This window comes from Chiloscyllium plagiosum, chromosome 25, assembly GCF_004010195.1.
Source record: "Chiloscyllium plagiosum isolate BGI_BamShark_2017 chromosome 25, ASM401019v2, whole genome shotgun sequence".
Lineage (NCBI taxonomy): Eukaryota > Metazoa > Chordata > Chondrichthyes > Orectolobiformes > Hemiscylliidae > Chiloscyllium > Chiloscyllium plagiosum.
The window spans coordinates 38,202,759-38,217,804 of NC_057734.1; the positions used below are offsets into that span (position 1 = coordinate 38,202,759).

At 41.1% G+C, this 15,046-nt stretch overlaps 1 protein-coding gene across 7 annotated transcripts in view; it reads left to right on the plus strand.

Moving 5' to 3' along the window:
* The window catches only part of LOC122562755 (coiled-coil domain-containing protein 60-like), a 110,529-nt gene that overhangs the window by 80,679 nt on the left and 14,804 nt on the right, over positions 1-15,046 (plus strand). For all 7 annotated transcript variants that reach the window (XM_043715897.1, XM_043715900.1, XM_043715899.1 and 4 more), the window contains 2 exons: positions 2,504-2,594; positions 3,719-3,983. In XM_043715897.1, coding sequence (XP_043571832.1) covers positions 2,504-2,594; positions 3,719-3,983 — 356 coding nt within the window. The remainder of the gene's footprint in view (positions 1-2,503; positions 2,595-3,718; positions 3,984-15,046) is intronic.

Here is a 15,046-nt window from a genome sequence, read left to right on the forward strand (position 1 = left end):
AGTGCTCATCCAAGATGTTCAAAGATTGTGAGGTTTCCTGCTCAACTATCCTCCCAGTCAACGTCAAATGGCCCCCTCAACTGCCTGCTGCCTGGATCTGTTAAAGGACACTTTGGCTAGGCCAAGGCACTGCTAATGGGCTGCTCTTCTGATCTATCCGCCCCTTTCCACACCAGGTAACCACAGATTGGATACGTGAGTCTGAAGTGGAACCAAATGTTGAGGTGGTATAGCTGCTGCTGTTGTGGTAGCTACTGCCAGCAGATCTCCTGTTGTGGAATGCCATGCTTAAGGACTACTCTCTCAAGTAGTGCAACCTCATCTAATCTACACAAAGGCAGAAAACAGACTCCTCAAGACTGCAGAAATGACAAAAGTTGTTACATGCAACACGTGTTGTGTCCTATTTGTTACGTTGACTTAAACCCGGTTTACTCCCTCAGTGACTGGTAAAGGCTTCAACATGTGCCATTCTGTGGACAAATCCAGAACTCATGAAAAAGGATGTGTAGCACTGAGGAAGGACAAAAAAGAAAATTGAGTGGTAACCTGCTAGAGGTCTTTATGCTTTTGAAAGGGTTTGATTGGGTAGATGTAGGGAAAATGTAGTTCGGAACTCGAGAAGAGTAGTCTCTAGTAAATCAGAAGGTCTCTTGAGGAAGAGTCTCTTTTACCCAGAGAGGAAATAGAGTGTGGAACTCACTACAGAAACAAATAGGTAAAATGATAAGTGTTGATCCATTGAAGAGCAGGATAGATAAATATTTTAAGAAGAGATGTATAGTTATGCTGATGGGGTTAGATGAAGATGAGAGAAAGCTCAAATGGAGCATAAATACCAGTATGGATGATTTGGGCTGAATGGTCTATTCCTGTGCTGTAGATGTAATATGTTAGTCTTGACCTGAAGAACATTAGCTCATTTCCCAGCCTCTACTGATCGTTACATTAAAGTACACTGGCCTATTTACAAATTCACATCAAAATATGAAATCTAGAACACTTTATAAATTGAAACAGAACAGACCTCAAATCATTTGTAAGTTAATTGAAGATGGATGTGCAAAATAATGTCAAATGAGTTTTGCACAAAGGACAAAGCTAATGAATCAGCAGCTCATAAGAACCAAGGGAAAGTGATTGTCTTCTTCATTTGAAACTTGAGAAGATATTCTGTTTATATCTGGATATGCCATTTTCATGAGGCACAGTATGTATCCTCAGTCAGATATATGCCCTCAGATAAAATCTCCTATTCTCTGTATAAGTGAAAATGAAGCATCAGGAATTCGATAGAAACCTTGCAATGGAGGTCAAAATACAGCCAGAGATTCTCACCTCAATGTGGGCAAAACCATCTTCCAGGCTACAGGGAACACTTGGCTGTTTGACCCTCATTGTACTGTGTATGAAGGTGATTGCAGAAGCTTAATATTCACAATATCTCCCCACTTAACGTTGTTTCAACTTTTCGTTAATAATGTAGGGTTAGTATGACTATTTGAAGTTGTCAGTTTACTTTAACGTTGCTTTGCAGACTTGCTGTGCTTGATCTGTTCTACCATTCCAGCCTCATTTCTGGGTTTTGCTTTGTCACGATTTTGTTTGCCAGTGTTTCTGTGTCATTGAGGAGAAAGTGAGGTCTGCAGATGCTGGAGATCAAAGTTGAAACTTTATTGCTGGAACAGCACAGCAGGTCAGGCAGCATCCAGGGAACAGGAGATTCGGCGTTTCGGGCACGGGGGCCTGTGCCCGAAACGTCGAATCTCCTGTTCCCTGGATGCTGCCTGACCTGCTGTGCTGTTCCAGCAATAAAGTTTCAACTTTCTGTGTCATTGGCCTCACTTTCTGCCTCTGTGCTTACCTGAGGCTTCAGCTCTGTCCTTCTGTTCACTGCTGACTCCACTCCAGAATTTGACCCAAAGTCCTGGATTCCATCCGTAGCGGCAGAAATCAGCCAGAGCAAGGAATTGTGGGAATCGTGCTGCTGCTAAACCAATCTAACAGGGACAAGAACAGAAGTCACAAGGTTCAGTACTGCTCCTGGCTAGGCCCCCCAACCCTCAATCCAAACACAGTGGCCCTGGCCCCAAATAGAGCACACACACACACCCCTCCTGATATATTCCCGGACTGTACAATGAGGGTGACTAGTATTTTTTTCTGAATCTTCTATTATTGTTATAGTTAGTGCTGCATTTTATCTTTTGTTTTCTCACCCAGGAATGCAGTGTTGAGAACATATAGTGCAATATTTCAACTTATGCGTTTTTTTGTCTGGATGATAAAATTCTAAAGAAAGCTAACTCAAGCTTTAACATTGATTTCTATGGGAAAACATAATTCATGTAGAGTTGTGATTTTCAGGAATGCAAGCACAACTTTAAGTGAGGACTTGGTGTATGTTTTTAAATACACTGTGCATTGTTACAAACTGTGTCTTGCTTCACTCAGAAACACCTCAGCTCCTGAGTAAACTTTATTTCCTCTTTTCTTTGCACAGAGATCCAGGTGGAATGAAAAATACACCCAGGAAAATCAATAAAGATAAGTCCATAGAAACAAGGTGGGAACAGTTCGTAACACAGCCCAAGGTAAAACATTCAGCCTTTCCCCATAGCACCTAAAAAGTAGCATTACATCAGTCCCCTTGCAAGGTTTGTGAAGGTTTGTAGCTCAGGTTGAGGTTCAGGGTGTAGGTTTGCTCGCTGAGCTGTAGGTTTGATATCCAGACGTTTCATTACCTGGCTAGGTAGCATCATCAGTGGCGACCTCCAAGTGAAGCAAAGCTGTTGTCTCCTGCTTTTTATTTACATGTTTGTCCTGGATGGGGTTCCTGGGGTTTGTGGTGATGTCATTTCCTGTTCGTTTTCTGAGGGGTTGATAGATGGTATCTAGATCTATGTGTTTGTTTATGGCGTTGTGGTTGGAGGGCCAGGCCTCTAAGAATTCTCTGGCATGTCTTTGCTTAGCCTGTCCCAGGATAGATGTGTTGTCCCAGTCAAAATATCAGTCCCCTTGTTAATGCTGGCACTGGGAACCAAGCTGTTTACACTGGTGCCATGTTTGTCAGTCATATCTCAACCAGGAAAGAACTGTAAAAAACACAACACAGTTATGCAGAAGGTACTTTTGTAACAACCAGTCGCTAAATATAGCTCAGACTTGCTGTTTCACTGTTTCAACATGAACATTGAAGGTTCAAGACCTGTGTAAAGTTAGAGCAACCTCTCAGTGAAATACCAAGTGAGTTATCAAACCTAACACAGTCACCTGTTTGATAGCAATGCTTGTGAAAAACATTTCCCTTGGATCAGTTTGCAACTCAATTCATTGAACCACCATGAAGAAGTCCCAAGAAATTGTTTATGTACTTACTTTTTTTACTTTTTGCATGTCCTTTCCATGATGCATTTTTAAAATAATGTTTATACATAGTAAAAATTATCCACCACATATTCTCTGCAAGGATGGACTGAAAATGTTCCTCTGGCTTCCCTGAACTGTGCAGGTAAATGCATAATATACTTTGCTGTTCAAGATGGAAGCAACTTGCTCTCTTTTAACATTTTAGAGTTGAATTTTAATTTCATTGCACAATAATTAGATCAAAATCTCTTCTCTCAACTGGCAATGAGTGCCCTATGTGGCCTCAACACATTGTATGTGTATGCGTATAAATCTACACGCTGGTACAACTTAAACCTTTATTTTCCAGTTCAAAAAGCTTTCTCCTCGGATTCTGCGCAGGACATCGTTACGACCCAGAAGGACCTCTCTTGCAACTGTATCACATGCCAGTGATGCAACCCCCATCCTCGGCAGTGCCTCGTCAGTGATCACTGCTTCTGATGACCTGGGGGCGGGGACTCCGGCTCCAATTTTAGAGTCAGTTTCTGAGGCTGAGGACAACGACTCAACTGCAAGCAGCTCAATCATCCAAAGTAAACAGGAGCAAGAAGGAGAGGAGCCGGTGTCTGACTGTGAGTGTGACCAATCAGTTATCAAGTATTATGCCAGTTGACAGATTGAACAGGAATCTCAGCATTTTGGTAGCCATTAAAACCATCTTAAAGTGGCCAGACTAGTGAGCTCAATGCCGTGTTTTCCTCTTCACTGCTTGTTTGAGTTCTGCGAGTGGTGTGAAAGGATTGTTCTCCGCAAAGACCATACACAAGGCTACAACACGTAATTTGGAGAGGGGAGGAGGTGGCTGTGGTAACATGACAGTGTTAGTATGTCCCTATGTCTGGGCCAAGTCTCTCGTGCTCATGAGGTGTGTCATGTGATGGTCTAAACTGGTTGATTAAAGATACCTACAACACAAAACCTGTCTGTAATTAGGTACTAATTGACCATAGCAGATTTAATTGTTTTAATGAGTAATTAATATCTGTGTAAATGTTATGTCTGCCAGTTAAATGCCACCAAACAGCCATTTGTTTCAGCTGGGTTAATGGCTGAATGAAAAAAGTAAGAATTTTACTATCCGTGTCATTGTTGAACTCGTGGTGCACAGATGAGAAAAACCCATAGACTGTCAGTGTCAAGGAGAGGCTTGTAAGTGAAATTGAAATATTTATTACAATAGAGAGGTATTCTTTTAAGTTTGATATTGAGACAGTTTATATGAATTATAGAGTCATAGATCTGTACAGCATGGAAACAAACTCTACGGTCTAACTTGTCCATGCCAACCAGATATCCTAAATTAATCTAGTCCCATTTGGCCCGTATCCCTTCCTATTCATATACCCATCCGGATGCCTTTTATCTGCTGTAATTTTACCAGCCTCCACCACTTCCTCTGAAAGCTCATTCCATACACGCATCACGCTCTGTGTGAAAAAGTTGCCCTTCTGGTCCCTTTAATGTCTTTTCCCGCTCACCTTAAACCTATGCCCTCTATAGGATTCAATAGGTTACTAATTTAACTTGGTACCTCATTGATGTTGCCCTTTGATACTGATGGTAGATAAGCAGGAGGCTGGAAGAACACAGCAAGCCAGGCAGCATCAGGAGGTAGAGAAGTTAACGTTTCGGGTATAACCCTTCTTCAGTCCTGAAAACTTCTCCACCCCCAGATGCTGCCTGGCTTGTTGTGTTCTTTCAGCCTCTTGCTTGTCTACCTTGGATTCCAACATCTGCAGTTTTTTTTGTCTCTAATTTTGATGCTGATGGACTGTAATAATTACAGCGACTAACTTTCTGTGACTTTGTCATTTGTGTTTCATTAAAAACACACTTAGTAGAACCTATTTCCAATGATACCGTTTTGGCCGGCTGTCTATGTAAATGATCATCACCATCTGTTCGTGTGCTCGAGCATAGCAAGAATTAAACGAGGAAAGGTATTTGAGCATTCACAATCTCAACTGAAGGTGATAATTGGGAACTAATGATCAGTTTTAACAAACATTGGCCTATTTTAACTGTCCACACAGGATTAGAAGCTACATATGTAGCATCCACTGGTGTGCAACAGTATTCTTTCTAAGTGCACTGACTGGTGTAGAACTGAGACAAGATTAGAGTGGTGCTGGAAAAGCACAGCAGGTCAGGCAGCATCCGAGGAGCAGGAGAATCGACGTTTTGGGCATAAGCCCTTCATGATGAAGGACTCCTGCCTGAAACATCGATTGTCCTGCTCCTCAGATGCTGCCTGACCTGCTGTGCTTTTCCAGCACCACTCTAATCTTGTCTCTGGTCTCCAATATCTACAGTACCCACTTTCGCTTAGTGTAGAATTGAGTCAGACAGGCCCAGAAAGTCCCAGATTCAATTTTTTGCTTTCTGCCCCATTACCTGATTATAGCCAGGATATGTGTCACAATTGACTGCAGACTAAAGGAGGAGCAAATCCAGGTAAGGCTCTCACACATTGCCATTGTCACATCACCCCATATTAGACAGTGTGTATACATGTTGATATGAAGTGACAGCAACTCTTGGTTATCATACCATCTTGTGTTTACTTCATCAACTGGAACATCTTCTTGCATCTGAGGAATAACCACTGGGCTGAGATGGCGGCTGGACTGAATCCCAGCTCAAACCACTGTATCCAGCAGAGGAGAGAAAACTGGGTGCACATGGGGTGTGAGGAGGAGGAAGAAGAATGCATTGTTGTGATGTACAGTAGCATTAGGCAGGAATTTCACGGAAAAAAATCTCTTTGAGGTATATTGACCTAACACAATGACATAAAAAGGTGACAGTAGTTAAGGTGAATTTTATAGCATAACTTTCTTCAGATGAAATCAGTTAACACCAGCTCTGAATAAGCCCAATTCTGAATCATAGTATTACATGAAATGTGAGATAGAAAGTTTGTTTTGTCATGCCATTTATTTCCAACTCCTTCCAACTATCCAGTAGAGCAGTTGCTATCAGTGAAGGGTGCTGTGATTTCATAGAAACGTCTGCAATGCCACTATAATACAAAATAATATTTGGGGTAGGTTGGCCCGAACACTTGCTTTGCTGCTTAAGCATTCCTGTTTTAAAGTCTTCTTTGTTTCATTAGGTATCAAAATGTTTTATTTCCTCTTTCTCTCACATTGCTATTTTTATACAACAGCATAATGTCAGCACCTCACCTCTACTCCATTTGCTCCTTTAGTGTTACATTTCACCAGACCCCTCTTTACCTGGGAAACTTGAAATTACCTGCACACTCTCATCAGTTGTGAAGATACTTTAATATCTAATTAATTTGATGTATTGTCTATCTGTATCCTTCCAAAGATCTTTTATTTTAAAAAAAGAATTAAAGCCGTTTCAGTTTTTTGAATGTGGTTGTTATAGTTTCTGCATAACTGGTTTCTTTCAGCAAGTGTTGATTGATTTATTGGACAAAACAGAATGTGATAATCTTAGTGTAACAATGCATGATAGACCATACAAAGCCAAATCACTGAGATAATGAGGTGTTGCAACGCAGGTAACTGATAATACTTTCCACAGAAATTCATCAGCTGATCTCTAAGCCATCATGTGATTTGAGCTCTTTACCCTAATTGCTATTTATTTCCTTTCAAGATCCTGAAAATATTAATTTGCATAAAATAAAGTTTAGTTGCCCTCACTGCTTGCATATTTCCCCTCTCCTCTCTGCAACCTGCATTTGCGGTTTCTAAATATTCTAAGACATTCTTCAACCTGAGGGACGTTATGTAGTTGCACAATGTTGAAAGAATAACAAGCCAGTTTACTTTCCTCCTGACCTGGGATTTGTGCTTTCCCAGTCAAAGGCTTACATTTATGAAACACCTTCCATGTCAACAATGAATGTTTTTATGAACAAAAGCATAAATTTCTGGAAATACTGAGTGGGTCTGGCAGCATCTGTCGAGAGAAAGCAGAGTTAAAGTTTCAAGTCCAGTAACCCTTCTTCAGGACAGACTAGTTTAGGAATGTAGGTACTGTTTTCTGTGGACTACTTTGACAGCTAATGTAGACAACAAGGCTCCACAAATGACATGACTTATGAATTAAAGACAAGAACCAAACAGCACCTCATAAAGTATTGTGATTCTTATGTTTAGGAGCAATTCTAGATGCCACACTGTGGGAAGAATGTAGGTGCAGAAGAGACTCACCAGCAAGTTGCCTGGGCTGGAGGGATTCAGTGATGAGGACAGATTAGATAGCTGGAGTATTTACCTTAGAGAAGAGAAGGCTGAGGGAGAATTCGAGTGAGATGTGCAAAGTTTTGAGGGACATAGACAGGGAAATATTCGGGGGCATAGTTCTAAGGAAAGGGCCAGGAGATTCAGAAGGGATTTGAAGCAAAAAATCTTTCACCTAGGATGTTGTGCATGTCTGGAATTTACTGCCTGAAAGGATGGTGGAAGGGAAAACCCTCAAAACATGAAGAACTGCTTAATCCACTTGAAGTGCCATCGCCTACAAGTCTACTGGCTAATTGCTGGAAAATGGGATTAGACGAGATGGATGTTTGGTGACCAACATGGACACAATGGGCTGAAGGGCTTCTTATCATTCTGTAAAAGCTCTCTCTCTACCTAAAAACTACTTACAGCTTGAGATTCATTGTAGATTTTAATAAAATCTTTACCATAAAAATAAATCAGTAAAACCCTTTATTAGTTCTCAAATTGCAAGGTACTTTGGATTCTCCTCTCTATTTATCTATTGTGACCCCCACCTTCTCTCCCCCCCTCCTCCCTCCCCCCAACCAGGAAACAGTGTTTTTCAAACTTGGGTGGGGGTCAGACACACTAGTGTTCTCAATTTGGTGTAAGGAGCAACATTATAAAGTTTGTAGATGATACATACTTGACAAAGTCATCAGTTGGATTGATGATGACATAGACAGGATAGTGAAACGGATAAGTACATGTCAAACGGAGACATGTGAAGTGTTCACTTTTGCTATAAACTATAACTGGCTCGATCTTTAATATGTATGAGAAGAGAGACTGTGATACTTATTTGCATAAATCCTTCAAGCCAGCAGGGCAAGTTGACAAAATTGTTAATAAAGCAAATGGATTATTTGAATTTCTAACTAAAGGAATGGAATGTAAGCAAAGAGATTATGACGGAACTTTATTAGTAAGACTTCGAAAGAATTGTGGAAAATCCAAGCTTTGTCTATGAGCAAAGATATGAAGGTAAGGAAAAGATGCAAAGAAAGTTACTCAGGAATTATAAATTTATGTGGAGATATTTGAAAAATTGCAACTGTTTTTCTTGGAGCAGAGAAGGTTAAGAGATGACCTAAGAGTTTGCAGTGGTGACCAGTAATGTACACAGTACTCCAGAGTCAGTCTCATGAAGGCCCTGTATAAGAGAAGTATAACCTCCCTTCTGTTACATCCGATTCCTCTCACAATAAGCCATAACATTTATTAGCTTTCCTGATTACTTGCTGTATCTGCATACAAACCTTCTGTGAATCATGCACAAGGACACCCAGATATCTCTGTACCTCAGCGCTCTGCAAACTCTCAGCATTTAGGTAATATGCTGCTTTTTTATTGTTTCTGCCAAAACTGACAATTTTACACTTTCTCACATTGTATTCTAGTTGACAGACCTTTGCCCTAACCATATCTCTTTCTAGGCAACTTGTGTCCTTTCCACAACTCACTTTCCTACTTCTCTTTATGTTATAATGCTAGCAAATTTAACCATCATACCTTCAGACCCTTCATCTAAATTATTTATATACATTTTAAAGAGTTGAAGCTTCATCACCAATCATTTGTGACATCCTGCCAGAACAGAAAAGACTCACTTATTCCTACTCTCCTACTGTCTGTTGAAAGCAAACCATGTACTGGACTGACTTTATTGACAGACATGTGTAAGTCAGAAAAAGAATGTTTTGCACTGTTTCAATAGACGTTTTTGTTACCATTTCTTCAAGAGGTATTCATTATGACTGCTTGCATGAGTTTCAGAAGTTAGTTATCTCAGCAAGGTGTGCTTACAGGTTGATTTACAATTTAATGTTTCAATTAAATGATTACTGTCTTTGATGTGGTATCTGAACAGAAGTTTGTTTCTATATGAGATCAACAACTTGAGATTTAAGTGCTTTGAATGATTTCACAAATGGTAGTTTCTTAGATTATTATAAGATTTTTAATCTCCATGTGACCAATGAGGTCTGCCCATGATAGGTACTGAGTTACCATGGAAGTGGGTGGCATGGGTGTCAAAAGGAGACATGGGGTGCATGAAATGGCAGAAGTTGGTATTGAATGTGGCATGGACAGTATAGGTGACCACGGGGGAGTGAGTGGAGGTGAGGTGATATAAGAGGTGAGACCTGGTGTGCTGGTCTCTTAACTGTCCAGCATGGAAATCTCTCGGCCCAGCGTGGCCTCAGTATGGACCTCTGACCTCGTGGTGATTCCAGAGCACTCATGGCCTCGAGAAGCTCAAGGTGAAGCCAAGCATAGTCTGGAGTCAGGGCCTAGTGCAGACTGGACACTAGGTGCCAGTGTGAACTGAGTTGGAAGGACGTTTGTTCTGTACTTTTTTATTTCTCTATTTTGTAATTTATTCCTACGAACTGCAATGCAGAACTTTTTGTTTCTTTATTGTGTAATCTTTTTTCCTAAGAACGTGTGCTGAAGATTCTGTACCGAGGTACCTCTGTACCTAACATGGCGCCATAAGTGGCGACTTGTAAAATTTTCTTTGTGCATATCTGAGTATTGAATTTGTTTCAATGAATTGAATTCTTTTTAATTCACAGCACTAAAACGTTTGTAGAAACAAATAGGACAAAGTTTCAGAGAATTGACGCAGACCTTCCAACCAGCCCACCTTGTCATACACCTACCCTCATGATCTATCTCTCAAATTAATGAAAACAACTGTACCCTTCCCTCTGCCTCTCAAAAGTGAAAACATAAAACAATATTTTTATTAGTGAGGAAGATGTAGCAAGTTGAAAAACTCCCTGGTTCTGCCTATCCACCTCGATAGCAGAAATCAGACCAAACAAGTATTAGAGTCGAGAGTGGGGTGCTGGAAAAGCACAGCAGGTCAGGCAGCATCCGAGGAGCAGGACAATTGGCGTTTCCGGCATAAGCCTTCATCAAGAATGTCAATTATCCTGTTCCTTGGATGCTGCCTGACCTGCTGTGCTTTTCCAGTACTACACTCCTGACTCTGATCTCCAGCATCTGCAGTCCTCACTTTCTCCCAACCGAGCATTAGAGTCAGGATAAAACACTGGATTATCCCCTCTGGACCACTATATCCAACTTTAGACACCACACCTTAGAAAGGAGATGCAACCTTTGGTAAGGATATAGAAGAAATTTGCTTGCTTAGTTCCAGGCTCATTGATAACCGATTCAAATCATAGTTTTGAAATGGGTATTGGATAAATACTTGGAAGGAGAACAATTGTGTGGGTAATAGGAAAAGATTGTTGATGTGACTAATTGGATCGTGCTTTCTGAAAATAAAAGTATGGGTTTGATGGGCCAAATGACCTCTGTGCAATATACAGTTCAATGGTAAGAGCCAATTTCAGTAAAATAGAGAGTTCTGGGGAGGGAGGGAGAATGTTGTTGGGTCAGAGGGGTTGTATCTCCTGCCTCCGGTGCAGTTGTTTGAAAATTTCACAGCCGTCCCCTACTCCTGGCCCTCTGTGATTTGAAAGCCAGGTCTTGAATAACCTGGCATTCCTGATGAAAGGCTTATGCCCGAAATGTTGACTGTCCTGCTTCTCGGATGCTGCCTGACCGGCTGTGCTTTTCCAGCACCACACCCTCGACTCTGATCTCCAGCATCTGCAGACCTCACTTTCTACTTCCTGAAGAGACCACTGGTGTGGCAAACTGTGAGCAGGAGTTAGAATTGAGTGGACACAATCAAACTAGATACATCAGATCAGCTGGTTTAAAACTGGTCCAGCTTGTTATAATCATTGGAATGAAGAAGCATCCAGCTCATTACTTCTTAAACCTTATGGGAAAGTACTTTTGTGGCACAGTGTCTCTATCTCTGAATCAGAAGTCCTGGGTTAAAGACCCACCTACTCCAGTGGAGGGTAATAACATCTCTGGACAGGTTGGTTTATAGCCATGTGGGAGATTTCTTGTGGTGATGTGATAGTCGCCCTACGTCTGGATCAGGAGATTTGGGTTCAAGTCCCATATAATAATGCCACTGGAATGTGATGATTATATACTGCCTACAAGCATGTGGGTCTGTTCTTAAAATTGCTGCAAGGGAGGCGGGGGGAGTAGCTCAAAGACTGGTGGTAAGTAAGTTGACATAACCATTGTTTCATTTGGAATGTTGATATGCTGGTGATGATATTGTATAACATGGGAACTGATCCTGGAATCTACAACAAAGCATCGCTCAATAATCTGTCAGTAATGATAAAATGGCAGCTGTTGTACATCCCTGTGTGATTTTATAACTTACTGTTAATATGTTTTTCCCACGTGGTTGCCTATTCCTAGCTGCCCTCGGTGATAAGTCACTAACTTCTCCAACAGCTGCAATCAGTTTGTGCACTTGTCTTTCACCCTGGAATGTGGATTTCCATCCAGGCCCAACTGACGAGGTGGAAAACTCCTCTCTGGTTTGACACATCCTGCATGAAATCCATTTGGAACTCCCCAACAGGGACTAATCCAACACAAAGGTGCCTACTCTCTGCTGCTGTTGTTGCATTTGGCAATTTCTCACTGATGAAGTAATGGTGTTCTGGGATTACAGGTTAATAGGGTGTTGTTGAGAGATCTTTACTCTGAATGTTGATCCTTGCACACAGAGTATATAGGACAGTAACAGTACGAAAGTGGTTCACTGCCAGCACTAAAACCTTCACTTTTGACAAATTCACAACAGAAAATGCTGCTTTCTGTGATTTTATTTACAGCTTTGTTTCTGATGATAAACCAGATGACTTTTTCTTAATAGAAAACACTTTTTGGGAATAGTTTGGAATGGGTGTCTGGTACAAATCGCACATTTTAGATTTCATTGGATATCATTTGAAACTTGGTTGAAATAAACTCAGAATCAGCTATGCATGGCTGATTCTGACAGATCCAAAATACTAATCTGAAACCTGCTTTTGATGACTATCATCCATAGCGTGCAAATGTAAAAGGATAGTTTGATAAAGTGATCTACTATCATGTGTGCTGTGTATTCACTTTTTCAGCTAAGTGCACCTTACGCTGTAAGAAATGACAAAACTGACGCCCCAGACTGGAGCAGCGCTCCCTCATAAAATTGAAATCATAAGTGGATATCGTGGTGCTGTTTTAAGGACCGAATGCTGTACACTAATGAGCCATGGACCAGGATGACACCACATGACCAGCAGCCTTGAGTCCCAGCTGTAGTATGCTAGACTAAGAATGTGTTTACATGTTGTTCAGTAACTGAGAGTTATCAACTTGTATGTTAACTAAACCTATTAGAGTGTTCAATTAACTTGAAAATACTTCACTAGTATGAAAACACATCACTATTATAAATGGTAAGGTGTGTTGAGGAAAACACACGAATACTACTGGTGATATTTTGTTGAGTGGTCTAGATCTCCCCTTGTAGATTTTTTGAGGAAGTTGCATACAGAACTTTCTGATGAAATTGAACCTGGGGATTTGTTGAGACTCAAAGGTTCCAGTGGGCTAACGTGGACTGGAGAGTTCACATGTCTGCAGGTGTAAGTTTTGCTGTGATTAGGCCAGAAACATCATGGACTTGTCGACATTCCTTTATTTGATGAATAGAAGGCCCTCTCCAGGAATCTCACTATGCCAATCACCTTGCCTAATAAATGTGATCTCAGGACCCCTTCTTGTTCCAATACTGGGATCTGAAGCCCATGGGAGAAGCCTGCTGAAGGTCTCTGAGACTGTTCTTTTGCATTGAAGTGCTGGAATGGTGAGTCCACTCTCAAAAAAATGATGGAAGCAAAACCCATAATAACTTTTAAAAGGAAAGTGGACAGATGCTTAAAGAAGGAAAATGTAAAAAGGTTATGACTGTGCATAGGAGAATAGGAGCACACAGTTAGCAGGTTGGCATGTGCAAAACTGACCAAATAGCCATGCTTTCTTTCAAATGATTCTGCGATCATGGGTTTCTATTTCAATTGATTTATTGAGACAAGGCACACTATACCACCACTGTGCTCTCAGTCAGCTGGAAGAATAAGGTGAAGGTCCTGGGAAGCTCAAGAGTACCATGAAAATGTGCAGTGGGAGAGTAGGTAATTAGCATCATTTTGTCATACACTAATAACACGTGTGAAACTGTAGGAACACAACAAAGATTGGGATGCTGCCCAATCTAGAATCAGCTTCTGTAACGGACTTGAATCCTGAACTGAAACCTAAACGCCCGCATAGTTATTTACAAAATCTGTTTAAAACTCAGCACACAGTGCAAGACCTGATTAGGGCTGCTGTCTGTGTGTGTTGTGACTAGATTCTGATGCTTCTAGTGAGTAGTGAACTGTAGCAAGGATGGGAACTATTGTTTCAAGCTTTTCTTTCAAAAATGTGCTTCATTCATAAAATTTGTACAGGTTAAATAATCAAAATAGTACAATACTGTTCAATTAGAGAGAGCAATGTTTCATGGCACCCTAGAGTTCCTCACTTGGCTTATAGCAGATAACATTTCCAAGGCATTTAATAATTTTGTCACAGCAATAGACCAAAAGGATTTTAAACAGGTTTCAAGCCCTCTGTTTGTTTCAAAGAAATGTTGAAGGTGCCTATCACTCATAGAATGACTTCATTTCTCCAATTAGTTCCTAGCCACTTATAATTTCCTCCACCTCTAGATTAAAGATGCTCAAAATGTTTGAGATCCAAACACACAAAGGTGGCAACAGCATTTGTCATCTCACTTAATTACCATGCTATCCTGTGCAACATTAAGGTTTAAACTTTAAAAGGCAGCAAACACATACTTTTCGTTTACAGCGAATAATTGATATTCAAAGGGAAGCCTGTTCCTGCAGTGGTGACTATTTGATGGTCATCAACATTTACAGTGGGAGAAATAGGATGCACATCTTCCTCCAATGACATCCAGAAAGGCATGCAGCAGGGTTTTTTGCAGTAGGCTGTGGGATCCGATTTCTTGGTGAAATGGGCTTCCGAAGTTTGCAATGTGGGGGGAAACATCACATGACAGTGATCACCCCAAATTGTCCAATGCGTAGTTAGGGAATGGGTTCGCCATCCAGTTAAGAACCAATGGGAGGCCCTCCAGTAGTGGCTGCTCCTCATGATTCAGGAGCACTCAATTCAAATTTATAATTTAAAAAAAAAACACTCAGCAGCCAAACCATTGAGGAGAGAAAACCCTTGCACTGGACATGCTGCAGCTGATATGATGCAGAGCTGAAGCATGTGTGGCTGGAAAAGCACAGCAGGTCAGGCAGCATCAAAGGAGCAGGAGAATCAACGTTTCGGGCATAAGCCCTTCTTCAGGAATGAGGAGGGTGTGCCAAGCAGGCTAAGATAAAAGGTAGGGAGGAGGGACTTGGGGGAGGGGCGTTGGGAATGCGATA